Source organism: Salmo salar, chromosome 07 (genome assembly GCF_965601325.2).
Source record: "Salmo salar chromosome 07, fSalSal1, whole genome shotgun sequence".
Classification (NCBI taxonomy): Eukaryota; Metazoa; Chordata; class Actinopteri; order Salmoniformes; family Salmonidae; genus Salmo; species Salmo salar.
In genome coordinates, this window is record NC_138297.1 from 57,100,001 (window position 1) to 57,126,865 (window position 26,865).

Here is a 26,865-nt window from a genome sequence, read left to right on the forward strand (position 1 = left end):
GAGCAGTCGTCCTCCCCCCTCCAGTAGTGTCCATGGAAAAGAGAGCCAGAGTCTTGCTTAATCCAGGGTAGGGCCAGCCCCCTCCTGGTTACTCAAGAACCAACCCCCCTCCCTCCCCTCTTTATACCCCACCCCCCTCCCACTTTCGACTACCAACCCAATCAGCCAACCAACCCCCCCCCCCCCCCCCCAACCCCACCTCCGGCCCTCTCCCCCCCGGACGATGCTGAATTATGAGCGCGCCACATCATGAGTCTCCTGGGGCGGGTAGCTGTGCGTCGAGCCACCCTGCTCTGTGTTGTGTTCCTGATGGCGCGAGCGTGGAGCAGCGCCTCTCTGGCTATGGCGGGGGCGGCAGTGCCAGGGCCTCAGGGGTGCCCACCGCAGTGCTCGTGTAGTAGCCAGCTGAGCAAGGTGGTGTGCACTCGGCGCGGCCTCACTCGCGTGCCCCCGGGCATCCCCGCCAACACGCGCCACCTCAACCTGATGGAGAACGCCATTGGAGAGGTGCAGGCCGACACCTTCCGACACCTGCACCACCTTGAGGTTCTGCAGCTGGGCCGCAACGCTATCCGGCAGATTGAGGTGGGTGCCTTCAATGGCCTCACCAGCCTAAACACGCTGGAGCTATTTGACAACCGGCTAACTGGGGTGCCCAGTGGTGCCTTTGAGTACCTGTCCAAGCTAAGGGAATTATGGCTGAGGAATAACCCCATCGAGAGCATCCCTTCGTATGCCTTCAACCGAGTGCCCTCGCTCATGCGTTTGGACTTGGGCGAGCTGCGCAAGCTGGATTTCATCTCCGATGGCGCCTTCGAGGGCCTGCACAACCTCAAGTACCTCAACCTGGGTATGTGCAACATCCGGGGTGAGATGCCCAATCTGAGCCCACTGCTGGGCCTGGAGGAGCTGGAGATCTCGGAGAACCTCTTCTCCGAAATCAAGCCAGGCTCCTTCCGGGGCCTCCGCTCACTCAAGAAGCTGTGGGTGATGAATTCGCAGATTGGGGTGATCGAGCGCAATGCCTTTGACGACCTGAGCTCGCTGGTGGAGCTCAACCTAGCCCACAACAACCTGAGCTCCCTGCCGCACGACCTGTTCTCCCCCCTCAGGTACCTGGTGGAGCTGCACCTCCACCACAACCCCTGGAACTGTGGCTGTGAAGCCCTGTGGCTGGCGCGCTGGCTGCGAGAGTACATCCCTACCAATTCTACCTGCTGCGGCCGATGCCACGCGCCGGCCCACATGCGGGGCCGCCAGCTGGTGGAGGTGGACCGGGGGGAGACCGGCGTGCTCCAGTGCTCTGCCCCCTTCATAGGCGATGCGCCAAGAGACTTGAACATTTCGGCAGAGCGCGTAGCGGAGCTCCGTTGCCGGACTGCGCCAATGTCCTCGGTCCGGTGGCTGCTGCCCAATGGGACTGTCCTGACGCACGCCTCGGCCCACCAGCGGATCGCCGTGCTCAACGACGGCACACTCAACTTCTCCAACGTCCTGGCGGCTGACACAGGCACCTACACCTGCATGGTGTCCAACGCGGCCGGCAACTCAAACGCCTCGGCCTACCTCAACGTAAGCGCGGCTGAACTCAACACGTCCAACCTCAGCTACTTCACCACGGTGACCGTGGAAGTGCCGGGACCCACCACGGAGATGTCCAAGCCCAAGACCACAACGAGCGCCCCTAACACTGGTAGGGGGGCAGGAGGAGAAGCAGGAGGTGGTGCGGAGGGCGCTGGCACCACCACCACCGCCACGCCCTCCCTCTTTCAGCCCGTCTTCATCTCTACTCCCACCGTTCTGCTCCAGAATACCGAGGGCCAGCCAGGCGCCCGACCGTCCGCCGTTCCTGCCTCCAAGTCCGCCACGGTCAAGCCACCCGACACAGTCCCCAGCCTGGACGAGATGATGAAAACCACCAAGATCATCATCGGCTGCTTCGTAGCCGTCACGCTGCTGGCCGCCGTCATGCTCATCGCCTTCTACAAGCTGAGGAAGCGCCACCAGCAGCGGAGCACGGTGGCAGCCGCCCGTACGGTGGAAATCATCCAGGTGGACGAGGAGGACCTGCCGCCACCAGCTTCTGCTGCCAACGAGATCCGAGACCACACTCTGCCCGAGATACGAGACCACAACAGCATCCAAAAACTGGATTATATCAGCCACAAAACAGACTATGGTTTCCCCAAACCCAAAACAGACTACAAGGGGGACTACACAATCCACAAGCCCAAACCAGACTACATTATACACAAGCCAAAGGCTGAGTACACCACCTATAAACCAACCATGGACTACACTACCCACAAATCTACCGTGGAATTTAGCGCCCACAAATCTACACCAGATTTTAGCCTTCATAGACCAAAGGCTGACTATAGCCCATTCAGACCTGAATATAGCACTCACAAGCAGCCTAAAGCGGACTATAGCCCCTTCAAACCTGACTACAGTACTCACCCGAGAACACCTAAAGCAGATTATAGCCCCTTCAAACCGGATTATAGCAGTAGCACTCACCCGAGAACACCTAAAGCAGATTATAGCCCCTTCAAACCGGATTATGGCACTCATCCAAAACCCAAACCGGACTATAGCCCATTCAAACCTGACTACAGCACTCACCCACGACCTAAACCAGACTACAGCCCTTACAAACTTGACTACAGCACTCAGTCCAAATCCAAACCGGAGTACAGTACACACAAATCCAAACCCGACAACAGTCAATACAAACCCAAATCAGAATACACCCCCAAGGCCGTGCCGGACTACATCGTCTTCAAATCAGACTACAACAGCCCCCACAAACAGGATTATGGCAACCAGAAACCCAAAGTGGATTCCAGTCCCCACAAAGCAGACCATCACAAGGTGGACTATCGCACCCTCAAGCCCAAATACAACACGTACAAGCCAGCAGGACACGGGGCTAAATGGACAGAGAACAACATTGGGAACTCTCTCCCTCGAACCTTGCCCAGCGCCATCACAAACCTTCCTGAGCCCTTTGTCATAAAAACTCACACCAAGGAGAAGGTTCAGGAGACTCAGATTTAAAGCCCCCCCACACAACCCCCCTCCCCGGCCACGTCCCAATCCCCATAGCCCCCCCTCTCTTCTCATAACTACATGCAATAGAATGCACAACGGGGAAAAAAGGACAGGAACTTTCTTTTTTGTACAGAGTGCAAAACTTAAAAAGACTGATCATTTCTTGTTGTACATGCTTATAAATAAATCTATATATGAAACTATTGAAACTACCATGGGCTGGTGATAGAGAAACATATTATATTAAAAATAAATACATTCAAACTATTTTCTAACTTGTAACTTCTATTTAAAAAGACGAGTTGTTTAACATACTATCTTGACTTTGAGAAATGAGGGTAGACTTGTTTTAAAAAAAAAGAGGCATTCTGTGTGATTTTTTTTAAACCAATGCTACAGAGAATGCAGTGAAAAGAGAAAAAACATTTATACTGAGAAGACTTTCTTTAAGAAAAAAAAACATTCAAAAAAAGGTCAGTGTTTGATCTTTACAGGTTTATCTTGTAAAAGCACCATGAATTTGTACTGTGCCAAATGTTACAAATGCAATAAAAATGATTTTTGGAGAGAAAAAAAACCAAAGAGAGAGATGACGTTTTTTTCTCTCCTGGCGTACTGTAGTGAACAGCCAAACGCTTCAGACACTGCAGTAAGACTCTGCAGCTATACTTTAACCCTGTGTGTGCTGGGTGACTCAGACAGAATGAATCACAGCACAGTGCCTGCTGCTGTTCTTAATAACACTTGATATGCCTGTGTGTCGAGGCAGGTGGAGCGAAGCTATGTTTAGTACGCATAACATTAGTCAATGACATGGTACTTAATCAAGGTGTGGCCCATTTCAAAGCGGATACTAGATTTGTCCCGTTTTCATGAAGTTCTCCAAATGCATGGAAACCACGAGAAATAGCTTTTAAAGGGCCTCTATTTATACAGGGGTATTTGAAGTGCTCCCCAGTGATATGTATGAGATTGTACTGCTGTCATGTCAGTGAATGATTGCATGTGTGTAAAGATATGAAGATGTAGGGTGTGATATGGTGTGCTAACTTGAGGGGGTTGTTTTCTATGTGCTTGACTTCAAGCGGTCAGAGAGGTGTTTTTCACTACAAGACTTGTGGATGTACGAGACAGACCCTGGTGATGTGAGCCTGCACGCTTTCCTCGTGGCCCCCAAAACATCTCCTCATTTCATTCCCCCAGCTGTTGTGGCTTCATCAGTCAGCGACGGTTTTATGATGACAAATGCTGTGGGTCTCGCCGTTAACTGTGCATTCTTCATCTTCAACAATCTCCCTCTCCATCTTAACATAGCCCTAGCCTAGCTCCCCCCTGGCCCTAACCTGGAGAGATGACATGTACACGAGGTCGTTAGCGTCTGTGGACGGCTCAAACTGGCTAACAGCGTGTGTTTTTTTATAGAGCCGGTTGTTTGACTATCGGTGTAAGGAGTGACACGTACAGAACAGAGGCTTCTCTTTCTTTACCAAGACGCACGCTGGCTTTCAGCGGGACGCCGGAGCATTAACAACCGGGCGACAGGGCCCCCGGCGCCACAGCTCATTAAAATGCAAGAAAAGAGAAAAAAGATCAGACAAAAACTGGACAAAAACAAATTGGGGGCATCTTATTAAGCAGTAATAATACGAGCTGGTATCGACGATGAGGGCATATCGCTCACTGTGTCTGAGTGATTCAACTCTGATTGGTCTATAATTTACACAGCCTGGACGGACACACCCCCCTGTGTATAAAACTCATCCCACAAAAATAAAAACCTGCTGGTGGCGAGGTAGTGTCACCGCAGCCCGGTCACCGGCCAAGCCCCGGCAGCCGTTAAACGGCACACACTGTCCCCTCTGTCACCGGTTTACGTAACCGAGTCGGTAATGGGAGGACGGTGCAAGATTGTCTCAGAGGGATCCGGCTCTATTTCCTCTCTACTCCTATTTATTCCTATTTATTTGTGTGAGAGAGAGATGAGAGAGAAGAAAGAGAGAAGAGACAGAAAGAGAGGGAGTGAAAGGGAGAGTGGCTGACATACTCATCTCTCTGCGCTGCACCATGCAGTAAGAGCATAAGAGAGCAGAGAGAGAGAGACAGAGGCAGAGCAGAGATAGCAGAGAGAGAGCAAAGATAGCAGAGAGAGAGAGCTGAGGCAGAGCAGAGATAGCAGAGAGAGAGAGACAGAGCAGAGATAGCAGAGAGAGAGAGCTGAGGCAGAGCAGAGATAGCAGAGAGAGAGAGACAGAGCAGAGATAGCAGAGAGAGAGAGCTGAGGCAGAGCAGAGATAGCAGAGAGAGAGAGAGACAGAGCAGAGATAGCAGAGAGAGAGAGAGAGAGAGCAGAGATAGCAGAGAGAGAGAGACAGAGCAGAGATAGCAGAGAGAGAGAGAGAGAGCTGAGGCAGAGCAGAGATAGCAGAGATAGAGAGAGAGAGAGAGAGACAGAGCAGAGATAGCAGAGAGGGAGAGAGAGATGAGGCAGAGCAGAGATAGAGAGAGACAGAGCAGAGATAGCAGAGAGAGAGAGCTGAGGCAGAGCAGAGATAGCAGAGAGAGAGAGAGAGAGAGAGAGACAGAGCAGAGATAGCAGAGAGAGAGAGAGCTGAGGCAGAGCAGAGATAGCAGAGAGAGAGAGAGAGCTGTGGCAGCTTTTGATGTGTTTAACCTGCAGTCAGGGCCCGTCAGAGTGAGAGTGACGTGTGTGTATGTGGGGGTGACGGTTCTGGGAATTTAGAGAGAGAGATGGAGAGGAGGGAGGGGGGCTTAGAGAGAGGGGCCCTCTCCAATCCAAAGAGACAGAGATTAGGAGGGGGGTTTTGATACATCAACACGCAAACTGATTAATATATCCTTCACACACACACACACACAGTCAAAATATCCCTGCCTCTCTCACACACTCAGCCCACATTTACTTAGATTACACACAGATGCACACAACCATATGCACACTGCCACTGAGCTGATAAACACACTAAAAATCTCTCTTAAACCCAAATACTTAGAGAACTTGAATCCCACACATTACTTATACGTGTTTTACATTCACTGTGTCTGTCACGGATGCAAACATATCGCTGGCACACAAACAGTTACACACCCTTACACACATACACACACACAGCTCACAAACAAACAATCCCACACAAAACACAAAGCCATACATGTTGTGCCCATGCATGACCTTGTACCATCGACCCTTGAAGACCCCCCCCCCCCCCAACTACATATTGGGTTAAATACAGGCTTCTGCAGTGCACCTTAGGCCAACGCTGGTCACTTAGGCAAGGATCAGACATGATCAAATCAAAATGCGTCTCCCCCCATCTCTTTCTCTCGCTCCTTCCCCCTCTCCCCTCTCTCAGTTACCGCCGGTGACTCACGGCTTGCCTTAAGAAAGGGACTGTGTGTCAAAGTGCAGGGCTGGCTAAGGGACAGCATCTGACGGGCACTGTGGTGTGTCAAATCAAATGTTCTTTGTCACATGCTTGGTAAACAACAGGTGTAGACTGACAGTGAAATGTGTGCGCTTGCTTTGTTGCATATGCGAGCATGCCCGTGTGTGTGCGTATGCATGTGGGTGTGTGTCTCTGCGTATGTGCCTATGCATGTGGGTGTGTGTGTCTGCGTATGTGCCTATGCATGTGGGTGTGTGTGCGTATGCATGTGGGTGTGTGTGTCTGCGTATGTGCGTATGCATGTGGGTGTGTGTGTCTGCGTATGTGCGAATGCATGTGGGTGTGTGTGCGTATGCATGTGGGTGTGTGTGTCAGCAGTGATCTGTGCTGTGGCTACTTCATGGGTAGGGACAGCGGGGCAAGCTGCGGCGACTTGGGGGGGGGGGCTTGGAAAACAAGCGTAGCCGCTTCATCCAGTCCATTTCATCGCCATCGAGAGCCAGAATTTGTCATTGTTTCTCCGGTGTGATGGTTTGAGCAGGAAATTGGTTTGACGATGTGATAGTGTGTGAGAGCCACAAAGTAGCTTTCCCAATTCTCACTGGAGTGTGCTGAATGCAAGAGACAGTAGAGAGAGAGAGAAAGAGAGAGAGGTAGGTAGAGAGAGGTAGGTAGAGAGAGACAGTAGAGAGAGTGAGAGAGACAGTAGAGAGAGGTAGAGAGAGACAGTAAAGAGAGTGAGAGAGACAGTAGAGAGAGTGAGAGAGACAGTAGAGAGAGTGAGAGAGACAGTAGAGAGAGGTAGAGAGAGAGAGACAGTAGAGAGAGGTAGAGAGAGAGAGAGAGAGAGACAGTAGAGAGAGGTAGAGAGAGAGAGAGAGACAGTAGAGAGAGGTAAAGAGAGAGAGAGAGACAGTAGAGAGAGGTAAAGAGAGAGAGAGAGAGACAGTAGAGAGAGGTAGAGAGAGAGAAAGAGAGACAGTAGAGAGAGGTAGAGAGAGAGAAAGAGAGACAGTAGAGAGAGGTAGAGAGAGTGAGAGAGACCGTAGAGAGAGTGAGAGAGACAGAGAGAGTGAGAGAGACAGTAGAGAGAGTGAGAGAGACAGAGAGAGACAGAGAGAGACAGAGAGAGAGAGAGAGAGACAGAGAGAGAGACAGTAGTGAGAGAGACAGACAGGAGAGTGAGAGAGACAGTAGAGACAGTAGAGAGAGTGAGAGAGACAGTAAAGAGACAGTAGAGAGTGAGAGATACAGTAGAGACAGTAGAGACAGACAGGAGAGTGAGAGAGACAGTAGTGAGAGACAGACAGACAGGAGAGTGAGAGAGACAGTAGAGACAGTAGAGAGAGTGAGCGAGACAGTAGAGAGAGTGAGCGAGACAGTAGAGAGAGTGAGAGAGACAGTAGAGAGAGTGAGAGAGAAAGTAGAGAGAGTGAGCGAGACAGTAGAGAGTGTAGAGAGAGAGAGAGACCAAAGGAAAAAGACAAAGTAGAGAGCAGAGAGATATAAATGAACAGTTTATCACAGCAGGAAAATAATCCTGCAGCAACAGACAATTATTATGTGGATTATAATTAATGGTCATTTTTGTAAGTGTTGATACATTTTTTTGTTAAGGCAAAACAAGTCTGACATTTTAAGGTGGAAATTACAGGAAAATTCTCTGCAACAACAGAGTGATCAAATTAAGATAGCACATACACTATATATGCAAAAGTATGTGGACACTCCTTCAAATTAGTGGATTCTGGAGCAGTGGAAACGCGTTGTCTGGAGTGAATCTCGCTTCACCATCTGGCAGTCCCACTAACTAATCTGGGTTTGGCGGTTGCCAGGAGGACGCTGCCTGACCAAATGCATAGTGCCAACTGTAAAGTTTGGTTGAGAAGGAATAATGGTCTGGGGCTGTTTTTAAATTGGTCGGGCTAGGCCCCTTAGTCCCAGTGAAGAAAAATCTTAACACTACAGCATACAATGACATTGTAGACGATTCTGTGCTTCTAAATTTGTGGCAACAGTTTGGGGAAGGCCCTTTCCTGTTTCAGCATGACAATGCCCCCGTGCACAAAGCGAGGTCCATACAGAAATGTTGTCTGTTTCTCGAGATCGGTGTGGAAGAACTTGACAGGCCTGAACAGAGCCCTGACTTCAACCCCATCAAACACCTTTGGGATGAATTGGAATGCCGACTGCGAGCCAGGCCTAATCGCCCACCATCAGTGCCCAACATCACTAACGCTCTTCTGGCTGAAGGGAAGCAAGTCCGCGCAGCAATGTTCCAACATCTAGTGGAAAGCCTTCCCCGAAGAGTGGAGGCTGTTATAGCAGTAAAGGAGGGACCAACTCCATATTAATGGCCATGATTTTGGAATGAGATGTTCGACCAGCAGGTATCCACATCCAGTACGTATGGTGGCGCTGTGCTGGTCTGTAGAGTTCTGTACTGTTTCTGTGCAGTATTATCCTACACCAATGCAATACCATTGGCATACTGTGCTCTACCTATGATATAGCACATCATCCAATGTTGTACTAAGCTGTAGTGAGCTGACAAAGCACAGTTGTGTAGCTGGACAACAAGAGGGATCCTAGAGGCAGTAGGTGTCTGTCCTGTGCTTTCTGTACTGAATTATATCTCTGCAGTACCACACCAATCTATACTGGACTGGTTCTGTACTGAATTATATCTCTGCAGTACCACACCAATCTATACTGGACTGGTTCTGTACTGAATTATATCTCTGCTATACCACACCAATCTATACTGGACTGGTTCTGTACTGAATTATATCTCTGCAGTACCACACCAATCTATACTGGAGTGGTTCTGTACTGAATTATATCTCTGCAGTACCACACCAATCTATACTGGACTGGTTCTGTACTGAATTATATCTCTGCAGTACCACACCAATCTATACTGGAGTGGTTCTGTACTGAATTATATCTCTGCAGTACCACACCAATCTATACTGGACTGGTTCTGTACTGAATTATATCTCTGCAGTACCACACCAATCTATACTGGACTGGTTCTGTACTGAATTATATCTCTGCAGTACCACACCAATCTATACTGGACTGGTTCTGTACTGAATTATATCTCTGCAGTACCACACCAATCTATACTGGACTGGTTCTGTACTGAATTATATCTCTGCTATACCACACCAATCTATACTGGACTGGTTCTGTACTGAATTATATCTCTGCAGTACCACACCAATCTATACTGGACTGGTTCTGTACTGAATTATATCTCTGCAGTACCACACCAATCTATACTGGACTGGTTCTGTACTGAATTATATCTCTGCTATACCACACCAATCTATACTGGACTGGTTCTGTACTGAATTATATCTCTGCAGTACCACACCAATCTATACTGGACTGGTTCTGTACTGAATTATATCTCTGCAGTACCACACCAATCTATACTGGACTGGTTCTGTACTGAATTATATCTCTGCAGTACCACACCAATCTATACTGGAGTGGTTCTGTACTGAATTATATCTCTGCTATACCACACCAATCTATACTGGACTGGTTCTGTACTGAATTATATCTCTGCAGTACCACACCAATCTATACTGGAGTGGTTCTGTACTGAATTATATCTCTGCAGTACCACACCAATCTATACTGGACTGGTTCTGTACTGAATTATATCTCTGCAGTACCACACCAATCTATACTGGAGTGGTTCTGTACTGAATTATATCTCTGCAGTACCACACCAATCTATACTGGACTGGTTCTGTACTGAATTATATCTCTGCAGTACCACACCAATCTATACTGGAGTGGTTCTGTACTGAATTATATCTCTGCAGTACCACACCAATCTATACTGGACTGGTTCTGTACTGAATTATATCTCTGCAGTACCACACCAATCTATACTGGACTGGTTCTGTACTGAATTATATCTCTGCAGTACCACACCAATCTATACTGGACTGGTTCTGTACTGAATTATATCTCTGCTAGTACCACACCAATCTATACTGGACTGGTTCTGTACTGAATTATATCTCTGCAGTACCACACCAATCTATACTGGACTGGTTCTGTACTGAATTATATCTCTGCAGTACCACACCAATCTATACTGGACTGGTTCTGTACTGAATTATATCTCTGCAGTACCACACCAATCTATACTGGACTGGTTCTGTACTGAATTATATCTCTGCAGTACCACACCAATCTATACTGGACTGGTTCTGTACTGAATTATATCTCTGCAGTACCACACCAATCTATACTGGAGTGGTTCTGTACTGAATTATATCTCTGCAGTACCACACCAATCTATACTGGAGTGGTTCTGTACTGAATTATATCTCTGCTATACCACACCAATCTATACTGGAGTGGTTCTGTACTGAATTATATCTCTGCTATACCACACCAATCTATACTGGAGTGGTTCTGTACTGAATTATATCTCTGCTAGTACCACACCAATCTATACTGGAGTGGTTCTGTACTGAATTATATCTCTGCAGTACCACACCAATCTATACTGGACTGGTTCTGTACTGAATTATATCTCTGCTATATCACACCAATCTATACTGGAGTGGTTCTGTACTGAATTATATCTCTGCTATATCACACCAATCTATACTGGAGTGGTTCTGTACTGAGCTAACGTGGTGTCGCTAGCTAGCTAGTCGTTGGAGGCTGTCAGGCAGGCCGTGTCCAGGGCGACATAAACGCCAGTCCTCCTCCGTCGGAAGGAAGGAAGCAGCTCTCGCTCTACTCCGTGTGCTTCATTAGCAATCACTGAGGAAGCCATTTGGAAGGAGACGAGCAAGCAGCATGCACCGTGTCCGCCACAGCTCACAGGACTCTGACGGATGGAGAGAGGAAGAAAAAGAGAGAGAGGGGAGGGAGGGAGAAGCGGAAAGCTTGGAGGGGAGATAAAATGAGGGAAGCCATGAGAGACGGGGGAGAGAAAGAAAAAGGGGAGAGAAAGAAAAAGGGGAGAGAAAGAGTGAGCGAGAGAGAAACAGGAAAAGTAGAAGGGTAGAAAATCAGAAAAATGCAAAAGAGGAAAGATGGAGGCAGAGAGAGCGAGAGAGAAGCGGGCAGAACAGACGGATCAGCAGAAAGAAAGTGCAGGAGAAATGTGGTGGAGCAGGATAAGCATGTTGGTGAAATATTAAATGGAATAGAATAAACAAATATCAAAAGAGGGGAGATAGAAAAGGAGAAGGGGAAAATAGAGAGACAGACAGGGAGAGAGAGAGCAAGAGAGATACAGAGAAAACGGAACATGATGAAAATTGCCAGCCAGAGATAGAACAGGGAAAGAATGAATTCCTTGATTGTGCCTGGAGGGCTGCACCAACTACAGGTGTAGGGTGGGATGGGGGTGGGGCAGTATAGTACAATACACAGGAAAAGCTGATAACCAGTAATGGACTGAACCACTGGTAAGCTTGGGACTATAATGGTTCTATCTGCAAAAAGATGATTCTGAGCTAATTGGCTTTAAAGTTCTGAACCCTCATTGGTTTGAATAGTGTCAGCAATTTTGATATTGTATTATTTGAACTATATAGACAGAGAACATTGAACAGAACAAGGCTATAGTCCCAAGCTCTCTCACTAGGGGCTGGAGGGGGGCACTAAATGGTAGGTGATGTACTAGGGGCTGTGTGTGGTTGTAGGGGTTGTGCGTGCTCGGTTATGTGTGGTTGTAGGGGCTGTGCGTGGTTGTAGGGGTTGTGCGTGGTTGTAGGGGCTGTGCGTGGTTGTAGGGGCTGTGAGTGGTTGTAGGGGCTGTGTGTGGTTGTGTGTGGTTGTAGGGGTTGTGTGTGGTTGTGTGTGGTTGTAGGGGCTGTGCGTGGTTGTAGGGGCTGTGCGTGGTTGTAGGGGTTGTGCGTGGTTGTGTGTGGTTGTAGGGGCTGTGCGTGGTTGTAGGGGTTGTGCGTGGTTGTAGGGGCTGTGCGTGGTTGTAGGGGCTGTGCGTGGTTGTAGGGGCTGTGCGTGGTTGTAGGGGCTGTGCGTGGTTGTAGGGGCTGTGCGTGGTTGTAGGGGCTGTGTGTGGTTGTGTGTGGTTGTAGGGGCTGTGTGTGGTTGTGTGTGGTTGTGTGTGGTTGTAGGGGTTGTGTGTGGTTGTAGGGGTTGTGTGTGGTTGTGTGTGGTTGTAGGGGTTGTGTGTGGTTGTAGGGGCTGTGCGTGGTTGTAGGGGCTGTGCGTGGTTGTAGGGGCTGTGCGTGGTTGTAGGGGCTGTGCGTGGTTGTGTGTGGTTGTAGGGGTTGTGCGTGGTTGTAGGGGTTGTGCGTGGTTGTAGGGGTTGTGCGTGGTTGTAGGGGTTGTGCGTGGTTGTAGGGGCTGTGCGTGGTTGTGTGTGGTTGTAGGGGCTGTGCGTGGTTGTAGGGGCTGTGCGTGGTTGTAGGGGCTGTGCGTGGTTGTAGGGGCTGTGCGTGGTTGTAGGGGCTGTGCGTGGTTGTAGGGGCTGTGCGTGGTTGTAGGGGCTGTGCGTGGTTGTAGGGGCTGTGCGTGGTTGTAGGGGCTGTGCGTGGTTGTGTGTGGTTGTAGGGGTTATGTGTTTTTTTAGGGGTTGTGTGTGGTTGTAGGGGTTGTGTGTGGTTGTAGGGGCTGTGCGTGGTTGTAGGGGCTGTGCGTGGTTGTAGGGGCTGTGCGTGGTTGTAGGGGCTGTGCGTGGTTGTAGGGGCTGTGCGTGGTTGTAGGGGCTGTGCGTGGTTGTAGGGGCTGTGCGTGGTTGTGTGTGGTTGTAGGGGTTGTGTGTTTTTTTAGGGGTTGTGTGTGGTTGTAGGGGTTGTGTGTGGTTGTAGGGGTTGTGTGTGGTTGTAGGGGTTGTGTGTGGTTGTAGGGGTTGTGTGTGGTTGTAGGGGTTGTGTGTGGTTGGGTCTTCTATACTTGTGGGGATGTACCATCCTTGTGGGATTTTAGTACAAGGAAAATGCTCTCTCGTGGGGACATATCCCATGAGGGCAAAGACTATTTTAAGTTTAGGGGTTAGGTTTAGGGTTACGGGTTAAGGTTAGGGTAAGGTTAGGAGAAATATGATTTTGAATGTAAATGAATTGTTGACCCACATGAGGATAGAGGAACATAGCGTGCTGGTCCATTCTAATGACCAAACAATGTGTTCATGAAATAACAGCTCCTGATTCAATATCTTTCTATATGATTCAATATCTTTCTATATGATTCAATATCTTTCTATATATGATTCTATAGTCAAGGGGGATATGACTCAATAGGGTCCTAGTTATTGGAATATAACAGGTCGTTAGAATTCAATTTATTCCAAACAAGAGAAATGATAAACAAACATACTACTACCAATGATTAGACTATAGACCAACATTTTATAACAATTCTATAAAACATGAAATAAACATTCTTTAATACTATAATGAATGACAACCTTTAAAACAACACTGGTGATGACTCAGGGCCTATCTGTTCATAACAGTTGTATGAATGAAACTCAAACAACAAGCTCCACTATGAGCACGCCTGGCTGCACGTCGTGGCTGTGAGTCAACGTGACTCAACGATGTTGTTGGGAGTAAAAGACAATTACTGATGGCTACACACTATAGTAGGTTGACATGATGAGTTGTTGCTGTGTGTGAGGATCCCTGCTATTGTGTGTGTGTGTGTGTGTGTGTGTGTGTGTGTGTGTGTGTGTGTGTGTGTGTGTGTGTGTGTGTGTGGTAGGGGGTTGAGGACTAGGGATGAGCGGTTGGGGGTTGAGGACTAGGGATGAGCGGCTGGGGGTTGAGGCCTAGGGATGAGCGGCTGGGGGTTGAGGCCTAGGGATGAGCGGCTGGGGGTTGAGGCCTAGGGATGAGCGGCTGGGGGTTGAGGCCTAGGGATGAGCGGCTGGGGGTTGAGGCCTAGGGATGAGCGGCTGGGGGTTGAGGCCTAGGGATGAGCGGCTGGGGGTTGAGGCCTAGGGATGAGCGGCTGGGGGTTGAGGCCTAGGGATGAGCGGCTGGGGGTTGAGGCCTAGGGATGAGCGGCTGGGGGTTGAGGCCTAGGGATGAGCGGCTGGGGGTTGAGGCCTAGGGATGAGCGGCTGGGGGTTGAGGCCTAGGGATGAGCGGCTGGGGGTTGAGGCCTAGGGATGAGCGGCTGGGGGTTGAGGCCTAGGGATGAGCGGCTGGGGGTTGAGGCCTAGGGATGAGCGGTTGGGGGTTGAGGCCTAGGGATGAGCGGCTGGGGGTTGAGGCCTAGGGATGAGCGGCTGGGGGTTGAGGCCTAGGGATGAGCGGTTGGGGGTTGAGGCCTAGGGATGAGCGGTTGGGGGTTGAGGCCTAGGGATGAGCGGTTGGGGGTTGAGGCCTAGGGATGAGCGGTTGGGTAAGGAAAGAGGAAGAGACTGACTTGTTTTTCTGAGGTGTGTTTTATCAGATGGGGCCGTATTGATTGATTTTCATTGGTTCACTGTCAGGCTTATGCTTTGATTGGTTGTTAAAGAATTCAATAGAAACATATCTTAACAGCAATGCCAACAGGCGAGCCTTTAAAAGATACCATCAAACAATATTCAATCTGGGAGATCAGACTCCTGTAACAAGAAACAATTTCAAATCCAATTTAACCTGACTGTTACTGTAACCAACCTAGTGTATGTGAACCAGTTGTGGTCCTGGAGGGAGACTTTATTGCTCTATTGGAAGGTGAAAAACAGTGTGTCTGTGTTGCCACTGGCCAGAGACAATGGAAGAGTGTTTTTATGACCTCTGCTTATCGTAGCGAGCTGTCAGGGTAGACAGTCTCTCTCTCTCTCACACACTCACACACACACACACACACACAGTTCATTCCGGAATCTACAATGAATTTGCCCATGCACTCCCCCTCTGCTCTCGTTGTACCACATTAGCATGGATGTTCACGGTACTCTCTGTGCCCCCTGCTTTAGCAGAATGGATTTTCCACTAACGTTGTTAGCTACCGCTGCTGCCTCTGCCACCACTGTGCTAATGTTGCTAGTGCTGCCTCTGCCACCACCGTGCTACCGCTGCTACCTCTGCCACCACTGTGCTAATGCTGCTAGTGCTTCTGCTGCTGCCTCTGCCACCACTGTGCTAATGCTGCTAGTGCTTCTGCTGCTGCCTCTGCCACCACTGTGCTAATGCTGCTAGTGCTTCTGCTGCTGCCTCTGCCACCACTGTGCTAATGCTGCTAGTGCTTCTGCTGCTGCCTCTGCCACCACTGTGCTAATGCTGCTAGTGCTTCTGCTGCTGCCTCTGCCACCACTGTGCTAATGCTGCTAGTGCTTCTGCTGCTGCCTCTGCCACCACTGTGCTAATGCTGCTAGTGCTTCTGCTGCTGCCTCTGCCACCACCGTGCTATCGCTGCTAATGCTACGCGCTGCCCTGCCACCACGTGCTACGCGCTAGGCGCCCTGCCACCACCGTGCTACCGCTGCTAGTGCTACCGCTGCTGTTCTGCAGGGCCATCCATTTCACCACGTCATTTAAGAAGCAGAGAGAAAGAGGGGTGGGTAGGAGAGAGAGAGAGAGAGAGAGCGAGCGAGCGACACTGGGAAAGAGAAGGCCCCCCTTGGTAGCTACACACATTTTAAACACGACCCCCAGGGGCTGGGGGTTTCTGAAGCAGAGCGTCTCGGAGTGAACAGATGACTCTGGGTCAGTAGAGAAGGTGAAGAAAACAAAACAACGACTTCATTTGGAGCAGTTTTGGAGCGGTGGGGAGCTCATCTGACAAAACGCCTCCTACAGTGCTAGCAATCTACTTCAAAGTTGGCATGCTAAGAAGAGAGAAAATGTTTTAACAAGGTAACTACTTAAGTCAGTGTGCTATAAAAGGTATTCTGATTCAGTGTGAGTTAGGTAAGAATCAGCACAGTGCTTCCAGCAAGGAAGAAAAGAGGGAGAAGAGGGAGGGAGAGAGAGCGAGCGAGCGAGACGGAGAGAGAGAGAGACACAGAGGGAGACGGAGAGAGAGAGAGACACAGAGGGAGACGGAGAGAGAGAGAGACAGAGGGAGACGGAGAGAGAGAGAGACAGAGGGAGACGGAGAGAGAGAGACACAGAGGGAGACGGAGAGAGAGAGAGACACACAGAGGGAGACGGAGGGAGAGAGAGACAGAGGGAGACGGAGAGAGAGAGAGAGAGGGAGACGGAGAGAGAGAGAGACAGAGGGAGACGGAGAGAGAGACACACAGAGGGAGACGGAGAGAGAGAGAGACACACAGAGGGAGACGGAGGGAGAGAGAGACAGAGGGAGACGGAGAGAGAGAGAGAGACACACAGAGGGAGACGGAGAGAGAGAGACACAGAGGGAGACGGAGAGAGAGAGAGACACAGAGGGAGACGGAGAGAGAGAGAGACACAGAGGGAGACGGAGAGAGAGAGAGACACAGAGGGAGACGGAGAGAGAGAGAGACACAGAGGGAGACGGAGAGAGAGAGAGACAGAGGGAGACGGAGAGAGAGAGAGACAGAGGGAGACGGAGAGAGAGAGACACACAGAGGGAGACGGAGAGAGAGAGAGACACACAGAGGGAGACGGAGGGAGACAGAGGGAGACGGAGAGAGAGAGAGAGACACACAGAGGGAGACGGAGAGAGAGAGACACACAGAGGGAGACGGAGAGAGAGAGAGACACAGAGGGAGACGGAGAGAGAGAGACACACAGAGGGAGACGGAGAGAGAGAGAGACACAGAGGGAGACGGAGAGAGAGACAGAGGGAGACGGAGAGAGAGAGACACACAGAGGGAGACGGAGAGAGAGAGAGACACAGAGGGAGACGGAGAGAGAGAGAGACAGAGGGAGACGGAGAGAGAGAGAGACAGAGGGAGACGGAGAGAGAGAGAGACAGAGGGAGACGGAGAGAGAGAGACACACAGAGGGAGACGGAGAGAGAGAGAGACACACAGAGGGAGACGGAGAGAGAGCGCGACAGAGAGCGCGACAGAGAGCGCGACAGAGAGCGCGACAGAGAGCGCGACAGAGAGCGCGACAGAGAGCGCGACAGAGAGCGCGACAGAGAGCGCGACAGAGAGCGCGACAGAGAGCGCGACAGAGAGGGGTGTTGAAGAGGAAAAAAGTATGGCTTTGTAATAGAAAGGGAAAGAGCTGTGTACTAGTTTTCTAGGTTGTTGAACCCATTTAGATTCACATTATCATGTGTTCTCTGATAACGCTGAGGCAAATAGGAATGTGCTTTCAAATGGGAATACATGCTAGAAAAGACATTAACAGGGAAAAACTAACTGTGTTACTTCAGCTTCGGAGGCAGTTTATGTTCACTACAGATTATACAATGACCTGTGTGATCACTTGTAGGACTTATATAGCGGACTACAGGTGTGTGTGTGTGTGTGTGTGTGTGTGTGTGTCTACCACTCCAACAGCAATAGTTCAATGGGGTCCGCTGTCGCCTTCCAGGATCAATATGAAACCTCTCTGCAGCAGCCTGTGATGCACTAACCAATGCATCATGGGAAACAGAGTATTTTCTCTCTCTCTCACAGTTCTCCGCACTTATTATTTAGTGGGGCCATTTAGAAAACTATTGCACTGTGCATAATTACTTCATGTAAATGTGGTAAAAAGATGGATTCCGATCCAATATATTAAGATATAGCAAGTAGAGTGCTTATCTCAGATTCATAGGCAAGCTTTTACGAGCAGGGCCTAGGCGCCGGTCCCAGTTCCTAGCTTTAATGGACCCCAAATAAATGCAGCCTTGAAAACTGCCCATTGAAAATACAGCTAATACTTAATTTAAACTGTCTGTCAGCCAGGAGAACAGAAACGCCTATATGTAATAATCACAGACTTGGCTTTCATGTTCTCATTCAGGAGGCCAATAGAACGGTAGTGTGCACTTTGACAATAAAGCACTGCAAACTGCAAACATGCACACTTGCAGATTACTGCTAAAGAGTGCTGAGAGCGAGCGTTTACTGCTGAAAAATAGACTGGGTTCAGAATGCAGCAACACTAATAGTAGGATTAAAGAGCACATTAGTGTTTCTAGGTCCAAATGCGCATTGTGTTTAGATTAGTTGGAGACTAGTTGTAAAGATCAGAAACAAGTTTATACCCTCAATCCCTCTTATCTCGACGAATGGACATGGATTCACACACACACACGCACGCACGCACGCACGCACGCACACACACACACACACACACACACACAGCTGGGTATTAGTGGGGGCCTGATGTTCTTTTCCCATGCCTCCGAAGGGATTTAACCCCAGTGAAGGGCATACTAACAGTGTTTGTTTGTGTATTTGTACACGTGAGATGTAGACCTGGCAGTGTGTGAGGATTTAAGGTGACCTTGCGTCAGTCTAACACACCACCACCTCTCTCTCTCTCTCTCTCTCTCTCTCTCTCTGGCCACATCAAACACAATCAGTCTGTTCAGCAAAGACGAGTCAGGAAGTGTTTCTGGAATCCCAGAGTATAATAATGTAGAACGAACACGGTCATTCAGGACACTTATTCAAAGCAATTCCGAGCCAAGACATTAACTCAATTTACAGTTACCTGCCAAAATAAAGGAAACACTTGAGTAAATGAGAGGCATAAAGTATATTGAAAGCAGGTGCTTCCACACAGGTGTGGTTCCTGAGTTAATTAAGCAATTAGAACATCCCATCATGCTTAGGGTCATGTATAATAATGCCTAGTTGACCATTATTTTGGCTACCATGGCTAGAAGAAGAGATCTCAGTGACTTTGAAAGAGGGAACTCATAGGAGCATAGGGGGTTTAAAGGGTGAGTGGGTCAGTCATAGTCACCAGATCTGAACCCAATTGTAACACTCCTGATTCTGGAGCGGTGCCTCAGACAGTGTTTTGCACCATGAACAAAACACCAAATGATGGAATTTCTCATGGAAGAATAGCGTCGCTTCCCTCCAATAGAGTTCCAGACACTTGTAGAATCTATGCCAAGGTGCATTGAAGCTGTTCTGGCTTGTGGTGGCCCAATGCCCTATTAAGACACTATGTTGGTGTTTCCTTTATTTTGGCAGTTACATTTATGTGAACAACATTCACAACCCTGGTGTTACCAACTCTGGTGTTACCAACTCTGGTGTTACCAACTCTGGTGTTACCAACTCTGGTGTTACCAACCCTGGTGTTACCAACCCTGGTGTTACCAACTCTGGTGTTACCAACTCTGGTGTTACCAACTCTGCACTCTTACCCACTGAGCAACTTGAGCAGGTGAGAGTGAGCATTAAAATGCATAACAAGTACCAAGTGCAAATACAGACTGTTTCAAAGAATCCCACTGAGGGAGGAAGGTATACTCCCCTGTAGGGGGCACTACTAATTAGACAACGCCCCTCGCTTGCTCTGTCGCTCCCTCGGTCTCTCTATCCGTCTGTGACCGTCTAATTAAATAGGAGGGCGATGGGAACATCAAAGCTGGTGTGTGTGAACAACAGTCAAGGTATTCTTTGCTAGAGCTGGACCATTTTAATAGTCCTTTGGCTTTTCCAATCACAGAGGGGCCCTAGAGAGGGAGAGTGAGCAACAGGGCTTTCTAATATCCCCCCGTCGATAGGTTATTTGTACACACACACACACACACACACGAGGGGGAACTCTGATGTGCTTCTGTGCTTGGAGGTGTGTTTTGACTGGCAGTTGAACCTGTACACTGTGTTTCTAGTGTGCATTGTTACATAAGCATCAAATTAGGTCAATTAGCCATTTGTATTCTATACAATTCCTTGAAATACCAACACAACCATCTCCAGTAGTTTTCTACTAGCTGGGGTGCTGCCAATCCCTTTCATTTGATGTAGCATATCGTATTGCTTCTGACCCTAAACTCCCCTCCCCAAACACTCCTGCCAATAGAAGGTTTAATGATGGATGGTTTACCTGTCTATGGGAAGAGACGGTAAGCTACAGTGAACCAACACACCCCCTGTGGTGACTATTGATAAAGGTACTGAGCGCCTGCTGGGGATACTGTTGGGAGACCAATGGAGGTGTGGGAAAAAAACTGTGGCATGGGGAGAGACAATGCTTTGGGTTAAACATGACAAATATACTAGGTTCAACAATGAGTATACTGAACAAATAAACGCAACATGCAACAAATTCAAAGATTTTACTGAGTTAAAGTTCTTATAAGGAAATCAGGCATTTTAAATTAATTAATTAGGCCCTAATCTATGGATTTCACATGACTGGGCAGGGCCGCAGACATGGGTGGGCCCGGGAGGGCATAGGCCCACCCACTGGAGAGCTAGGCCGAGCCAATCATAATGAGTTTTTCCCCATGAAAGGGCTTTATTGAAGGTCAGAAATACTCCTCAGCACCCTCCCACCCCCCGCTGATGCCACAGGTGAAGAAGCCGTATGTGGAGGTCCCGGCCTGGCGTGATTACACATGGTCTGCGGTTGTCAGGCAGATTGGACAAACTGCCAAATTCTCTAAAACGACATTGGCTTATGGTAGAGAAATTAACATAAAATGATTTTGCAACAGCTGTGGTGGACATACCTGCAGTCAGCATGCTAATTGAACACTCCCTCAAAACTTGAGACTTCTGTGGCATTGTGTTGTGTGACAAAACCGCACAGTTTAGAGTGGACTTTTATTGTCCCCAGCCCAAGGTGCACCTGTGTAATGGTCATGCTGTTTAATCAGCTTCTTGATATGCCACACCTGTCAGGTGGATGGATTATCTTGGCAAAGGATAAAATGCTCACTTACCAACATGTAAACAAATTTATGCACACAATTTGAGAGTAATAAGCTTTTTGTGTATATGGTAAACTTCTGGGGTCTTTTATTTCAGCTCATGAAACAGGGGACCAACACCTTACATGTTGTGCTGATATTTTTGTTCAGTGTAGCATCCACTGTGATTGCTGAGGGAAAGTCACCCAGGGCAGCTACTAGCACAGAACAATGAATAAGGTGAGAATGAAGATGCTGTAAAAGGTACAGCATCTGAACAGAGATGAACATGCAGGACAAGTACAGCATCTGAACAGAGATGAACATGCAGGACAGGTACAGCATCTGAACAGAGATGAACATGCAGGACAGGTACAGCATCTGAACAGAGATGAACATGCAGGACAGGTACAGCATCTGAACAGAGATGAACATGCAGGACAGGTACAGCATCTGAACAGAGATGAACATGCAGGACAGGTACAGCATCTGAACAGAGATGAACATGCAGGACAGGTACAGCATCTGAACAGAGATGAACATGCAGGACAGGTACAGCATCTGAACAGAGATGAACATGCAGGACAGGTACAGCATCTGAACAGAGATGAACATGCAGGACAGGTACAGCATCTGAACAGAGATGAACATGCAGGACAGGTACAGCATCTGAACAGAGATGAACATGCAGGACAGGTACAGCATCTGAACAGAGATGAACATGCAGGACAGGTACAGCATCTGAACAGAGATGAACATGCAGGACAGGTACAGCATCTGAACAGAGATGAACATGCAGGACAGGAGAAAACAATGGACCAGAAAGCTTCATTCACCTACCAAGCTCTTTCAGCTGTCTACAATGTGTACTTGGGAGAGAGTCAACATATGGCTAGGGAGAGACACTCTATCCCTGGCAGTGGGGAGGGAGGGGTGAGGGGAGGGGAGAGACACTCTTTCCCTGGCAGTGGGGAGGGAGGGGTGAGGGGAGGGGAGAGAGAGAGAGACAACATATGGCTAGGGAGAGACACTCTTTCCCTGGCAGTGGGGAGGGAGGGGTGAGGGGAGAGACACTCTATCCCTGGCAGTGGGGAGGGAGGGGTGAGGGGAGGGGAGAGACACTCTTTCCCTGGCAGTGGGGAGGGAGGGGTGAGGGGAGGGGTGAGACACTCTTTCCCTGGCAGTGGGAGGGAGGGTGAGACACTCTTTCCCTGGCAGTGGGGAGGAGGGGTGAGACACTCTTTCCCTGGCAGTGGGGAGGGAGGGGTGAGACACTCTTCCCTGGCAGTGGGGAGGGAGGGGTGAGGGGAGGGGAGAGACACTCTTTCCCTGGCAGTGGGGAGGGAGGGGTGAGACACTCTTTCCCTGGCAGTGGGGAGGGAGGGGTGAGACACTCTTCCCTGGCAGTGGGGAGGGAGGGGTGAGGGGAGGGGAGAGACTGGCTGTGGGGAGGGAGGGGTGAGGGGAGAGAGAGAGACAACGTTTGGCTAGGGAGAGACTCTTTCCCTGGCAGTGGGGAGGGAGGGGGGAGGGGAGAGACACTCTTTCCCTGGGAGGGGGGTGAGGGGAGGGGAGAGACACTCTTTCCCTGGGAGGGGGGTGAGGGGAGGGGAGAGACACTCTTTCCCTGGGAGGGGGGTGAGGGGAGGGGAGAGACACTCTTTCCCTGGGAGGGGGGTGAGGGGAGGGGAGAGACACTCTTCCCTGGCTGTGGGGAGGGAGGGGGGTGAGGGGAGGGGAGAGACAACGTTTGGCTAGGGAGAGACTCTTCCCTGGCTGTGGGGAGGGAGGGGGGAGGGGAGAGACACTCTTTCCCTGGGAGGGGGGTGAGGGGAGGGGAGAGACACTCTTCCCTGGCTGTGGGGAGGGAGGGGGGTGAGGGGAGGGGAGGTTACATCAGACGACTTGGCCAAGACCTAGCCTCCTACTCTGCTGGCAGCGCAGGAACAAAATGTTAGATCACAGTAATACATCTAGCATGGCTTCACTAGCATTGTTTCAGGAGATAACTCTCTCTCTCTGTGAAGAGTGTGTCATCTCGCAGCCAAAATGACAACTTGCACTAAGGGACAGAGGAACAATATGGAGTGAATCGACACCTGTGTGTAGTGTGTGTATGTGTGCGTATGTGTGTGTGTGAGAGCGCGGTGCAATGACTGTGTCGTGTCTACCACTGTGTACCAGCCAACTGCAGAGGCTCATAGAAAATCTGAAAAGCTGACAATATGTCTCTCTGATTCAATGTTCCAGATACACAAAACCAATATTCCACACCAACACCCTGTATGGTGTACCTTATTGACTATCTTAGTAGACTGCAAAACAATCTGTGGTCCAACTCGAAGACATAAAGGTCTGAGGCTAATCACAATGGACAGTAATGCTGCTATTTCGATTGGTCTGCATCTCTCTCCTCCACACCGAAGACGCTGTAGAACATCCGTACGAGGTGTGAATAAGCTTCATTCCAGCGAGGCAGTAGAGGCTGTGGTAGCAGGCTGGCAGGAGGGGTAGTACTCACACCCATCTTAATATGCACATCAGAGTAATTGAGCACAAACGTCAGCAGCAGGAATATTTTCACTCCTCTATATATTTTTATGGGGTCGTTTTTACAACAATCAGGGTACTGATGTGGGTGACAAGGGATGGGGACAACGACAGGGTACAACAGGTGTGTGTGGGGGGGGTTAGGTTTGTGTGACTAGACTGAGTGTACAAAACATTAAGAACAACTGCTCTTTCCACGGCAGACTGACCAGGTGAATCCAGGTTAAAGCCATGATCCCTTATTGATGTCACCTGTTAAATCCACTTCAATCAGTGTAGATGAAGGGGAGGAGACGGGTTAAAGGAGGATTTAAAGCCTTGAGACATGGATTGTGTGTGTGCCATTCAGAGGGTGAATGGGCAAGATAAAAGATTTAAGTGCCTTTGATCGGGGTACGGTAGTAAGTGCCAGAGGCACCGGTTTCACCTTAATCAGCAACCATATGCTTTCTCTTTTGCCAATTACATTCGATGGCCTTTCCTTCTGGATTCACTGGGAGAGAGAGACACAGACACACGTAGGCCTCTTCTCTAATCAACAACACTGACATCTGCTACTATAACGTATTGATCAGTATGCAGCTCATCTTTCTCTGCCAGACTTAAATGAATAACCAGAACCCCCCCAATATCTCTTCTACCCCTCACTCAGCCACCCCATCCTGTAAATCCATCTTCACTGCGCCTCTCTCTCTCTCGACGATAAGTGGCCAAACGACATGGCCATTAGCCTGGCACTCAGCTGGGCAGGATTTAATGAACAACAGTCATCAAGTGCCTGTCTGGAGACAGCAGGAGCACACTGTCTGTCTGTGGTGTTAACAAACAGCCTTTAACAACAGTCATTGTCTGTGGTGTTAACAAACAGCCTTTAACAACAGTCATTGTCAGTGGTGTTAACAAACAGCCTTTAACAGTCATTGTCTGTGGTGTTAAACAGTCTTAAACAGTCATTGTCTGTCTGTGGTGTTAATAAACAGCCTTTACTCACCAGCCTGCACCTACTGTGCTGTACTCACACACTCTGCAGAGAGGCTAACACGTAGTCTTACAGTGTGTGTGTGTGTGTGTGTGTAAAATGTCTATGAAAGTGTGTATGTTAAATCATGTGACTGTGCATGGGTACCTTCTTAATAAAACCTCCTTGAGGATATGTACAGTGGTTCTCCCTTTAAAAGTTGCAGCGTACTGCAGCACAGCTTGCGTGGTGCCGCAGAATTCCATGGCATGTTATTTAAGGGCCAACCACTGGTACCATTAATGCTAGTTAGTGCTAGTTTGACCACCAGAGGGCATCTTTCAGAAGCATTTGATAGACTTCAAAAGTGGCTGTACTAGAGAATTTAAAACCTTTTATTGTAAGAACATAGTATATGGGAATGATTAAGAAATGTTGCTTAATTAATTTGATTAATATTATGGTGTTTCTATTCCAAGAAAAACTAAAAACCCTCTAGGTTTCCGTTAGGATGGAACGGAAAATATGGAGCTGTACAACGTGACGGTCGGGAGTAGGCTACAGTGCTGGGCTTTTTAGCTAAAGAATCGCCGTGTCGTCTGCGGGCACGCGGGGGAGACTGCGGTTCAATTCCCCGACGGGGAGGAAGGACTAGGCTGTCCTTGTAAATAACAATTTGTTCTTAACTGATTCCATATGTGTTATTTCATAGTTGTGATGACTTCACCATTATTCTACAAGGTAGAAAAAAGTTAAATAAAGAAAAACCCTGGAATGAGTAGGTGTGTCCAAACCTTTGAGGCCATCATGACATTTTGGCTAGAGAAATTGACGATACTACAATGCAACAAATACATTGATCATTTCAGCAAGGTTTTACCTGTGGTCGTGGAGCAGGGTGGAAGTGCAACTAAAATGTAGTTTAAATATCCATCTGCATTTTGAATGTCTTTTTTCAAGTTATTTTATTAACTAAAGCATAAAGATGTTGATGAAGAAATACTGTACTGCTGTTTTGAGTTAGAAATGTAACACTTCAGAGTACTTAAGCATCTAATACATTGCAGATAAGGGGGGGGGGGGGGGTGTTCACACCTACAGCAGGCAGGCTATAAAGGGATAGTTCACACCTACAGTAGGCAGGCTGTAAAGGGGTAGTTCACACCTACAGTAGGCAGGCTATAAAGGGGTAGTTCACACCTACAACGGGCAGGCTGTAAAGGGGTAGTTCACACCTGCAGTAGGCAGGCTATAAAGGGGTAGTTCACACCTACAGTAGGCAGGCTGTAAAGGGGTAGTTCACACCTACAGTAGGCAGGCTGTAAAGGGGTAGTTCACACCTACAACAGGCAGGCTGTAAAGGGGTAGTTCACACCTACAGTAGGCATGCTGTAAAGGGGTAGTTCACACCTACAGTAGGCAGGCTGTAAAGGGGTAGTTCACACCTACAACAGGCAGGCTGTAAAGGGGTAGTTTACACCTACAGCAGGCAGGCTATAAAGGGGTAGTTCACACCTACAATAGGCAGGCTATAAAGGGGTAGTTCACACCTACAGTAGGCAGGCTATAAAGGGGTAGTTCACACCTACAGCAGGCAGGCTGTAAAGGGGTAGTTCACACCTACAGCAGGCAGGCTGTAAAGGGGTAGTTCACACCTACAGTAGGCAGGCTGTAAAGGGGTAGTTCACACCTACAATAGGCAGGCTGTAAAGGGGTAGTTCACACCTACAGCAGGCAGGCTGTAAAGGGGTAGTTCACACCTACAGTAGGCAGGCTATAAAGGGGTAGTTCACACCTACAGTAGGCAGGCTATAATGGGGTAGTTCACACCTACAGTAGGCAGGCTATAAAGGGGTAGTTCACACCTACAGCAGGCAGGCTGTAAAGGGGTAGTTCACACCTACAGCAGGCAGGCTGTAAAGGGGTAGTTCACACCTACAGTAGGCAGGCTGTAAAGGGGTAGTTCACACCTACAACAGGCAGGCTATAAAGGGGTAGTTCACACCTACAGTAGGCAGGCTGTAAAGGGGTAGTTCACACCTACAACAGGCAGGCTATAAAGGGATAGTTCACACCTACAGTAGGCAGGCTATAAAGGGGTAGTTCACACCTACAGTAGGCAGGCTGTAAAGGGGTAGTTCACACCTACAGTAGGCAGGCTGTAAAGGGGTAGTTCACACCTACAGTAGGCAGGCTGTAAAGGGGTAG

General features: G+C 49.0%; 2 protein-coding genes across 2 annotated transcripts in view; one reads left to right on the plus strand and one right to left on the minus strand.

Moving 5' to 3' along the window:
* snd1 (staphylococcal nuclease and tudor domain containing 1) overlaps positions 1–26,865 on the minus strand; it is a 320,313-nt gene that overhangs the window by 166,147 nt on the left and 127,301 nt on the right. The gene's annotated exons all lie outside the window — the stretch shown is intronic.
* Positions 191–3,620, plus strand: LOC106576481 (leucine-rich repeat-containing protein 4-like). Its single transcript, XM_014153686.3, has one exon. The coding sequence runs from the start codon at positions 250–252 to the stop codon at positions 3,058–3,060; it is 2,811 nt and encodes a 936-aa protein (XP_014009161.2). The 5' UTR covers positions 191–249; the 3' UTR covers positions 3,061–3,620.

Bases quoted from the DNA above. Each gene is read 5' to 3' on its own strand.
- LOC106576481 (XM_014153686.3), top strand. From the start codon at position 250: ATGAGTCTCCTGGGGCGGGTAGCTGTGCGTCGAGCCACCCTGCTCTGT.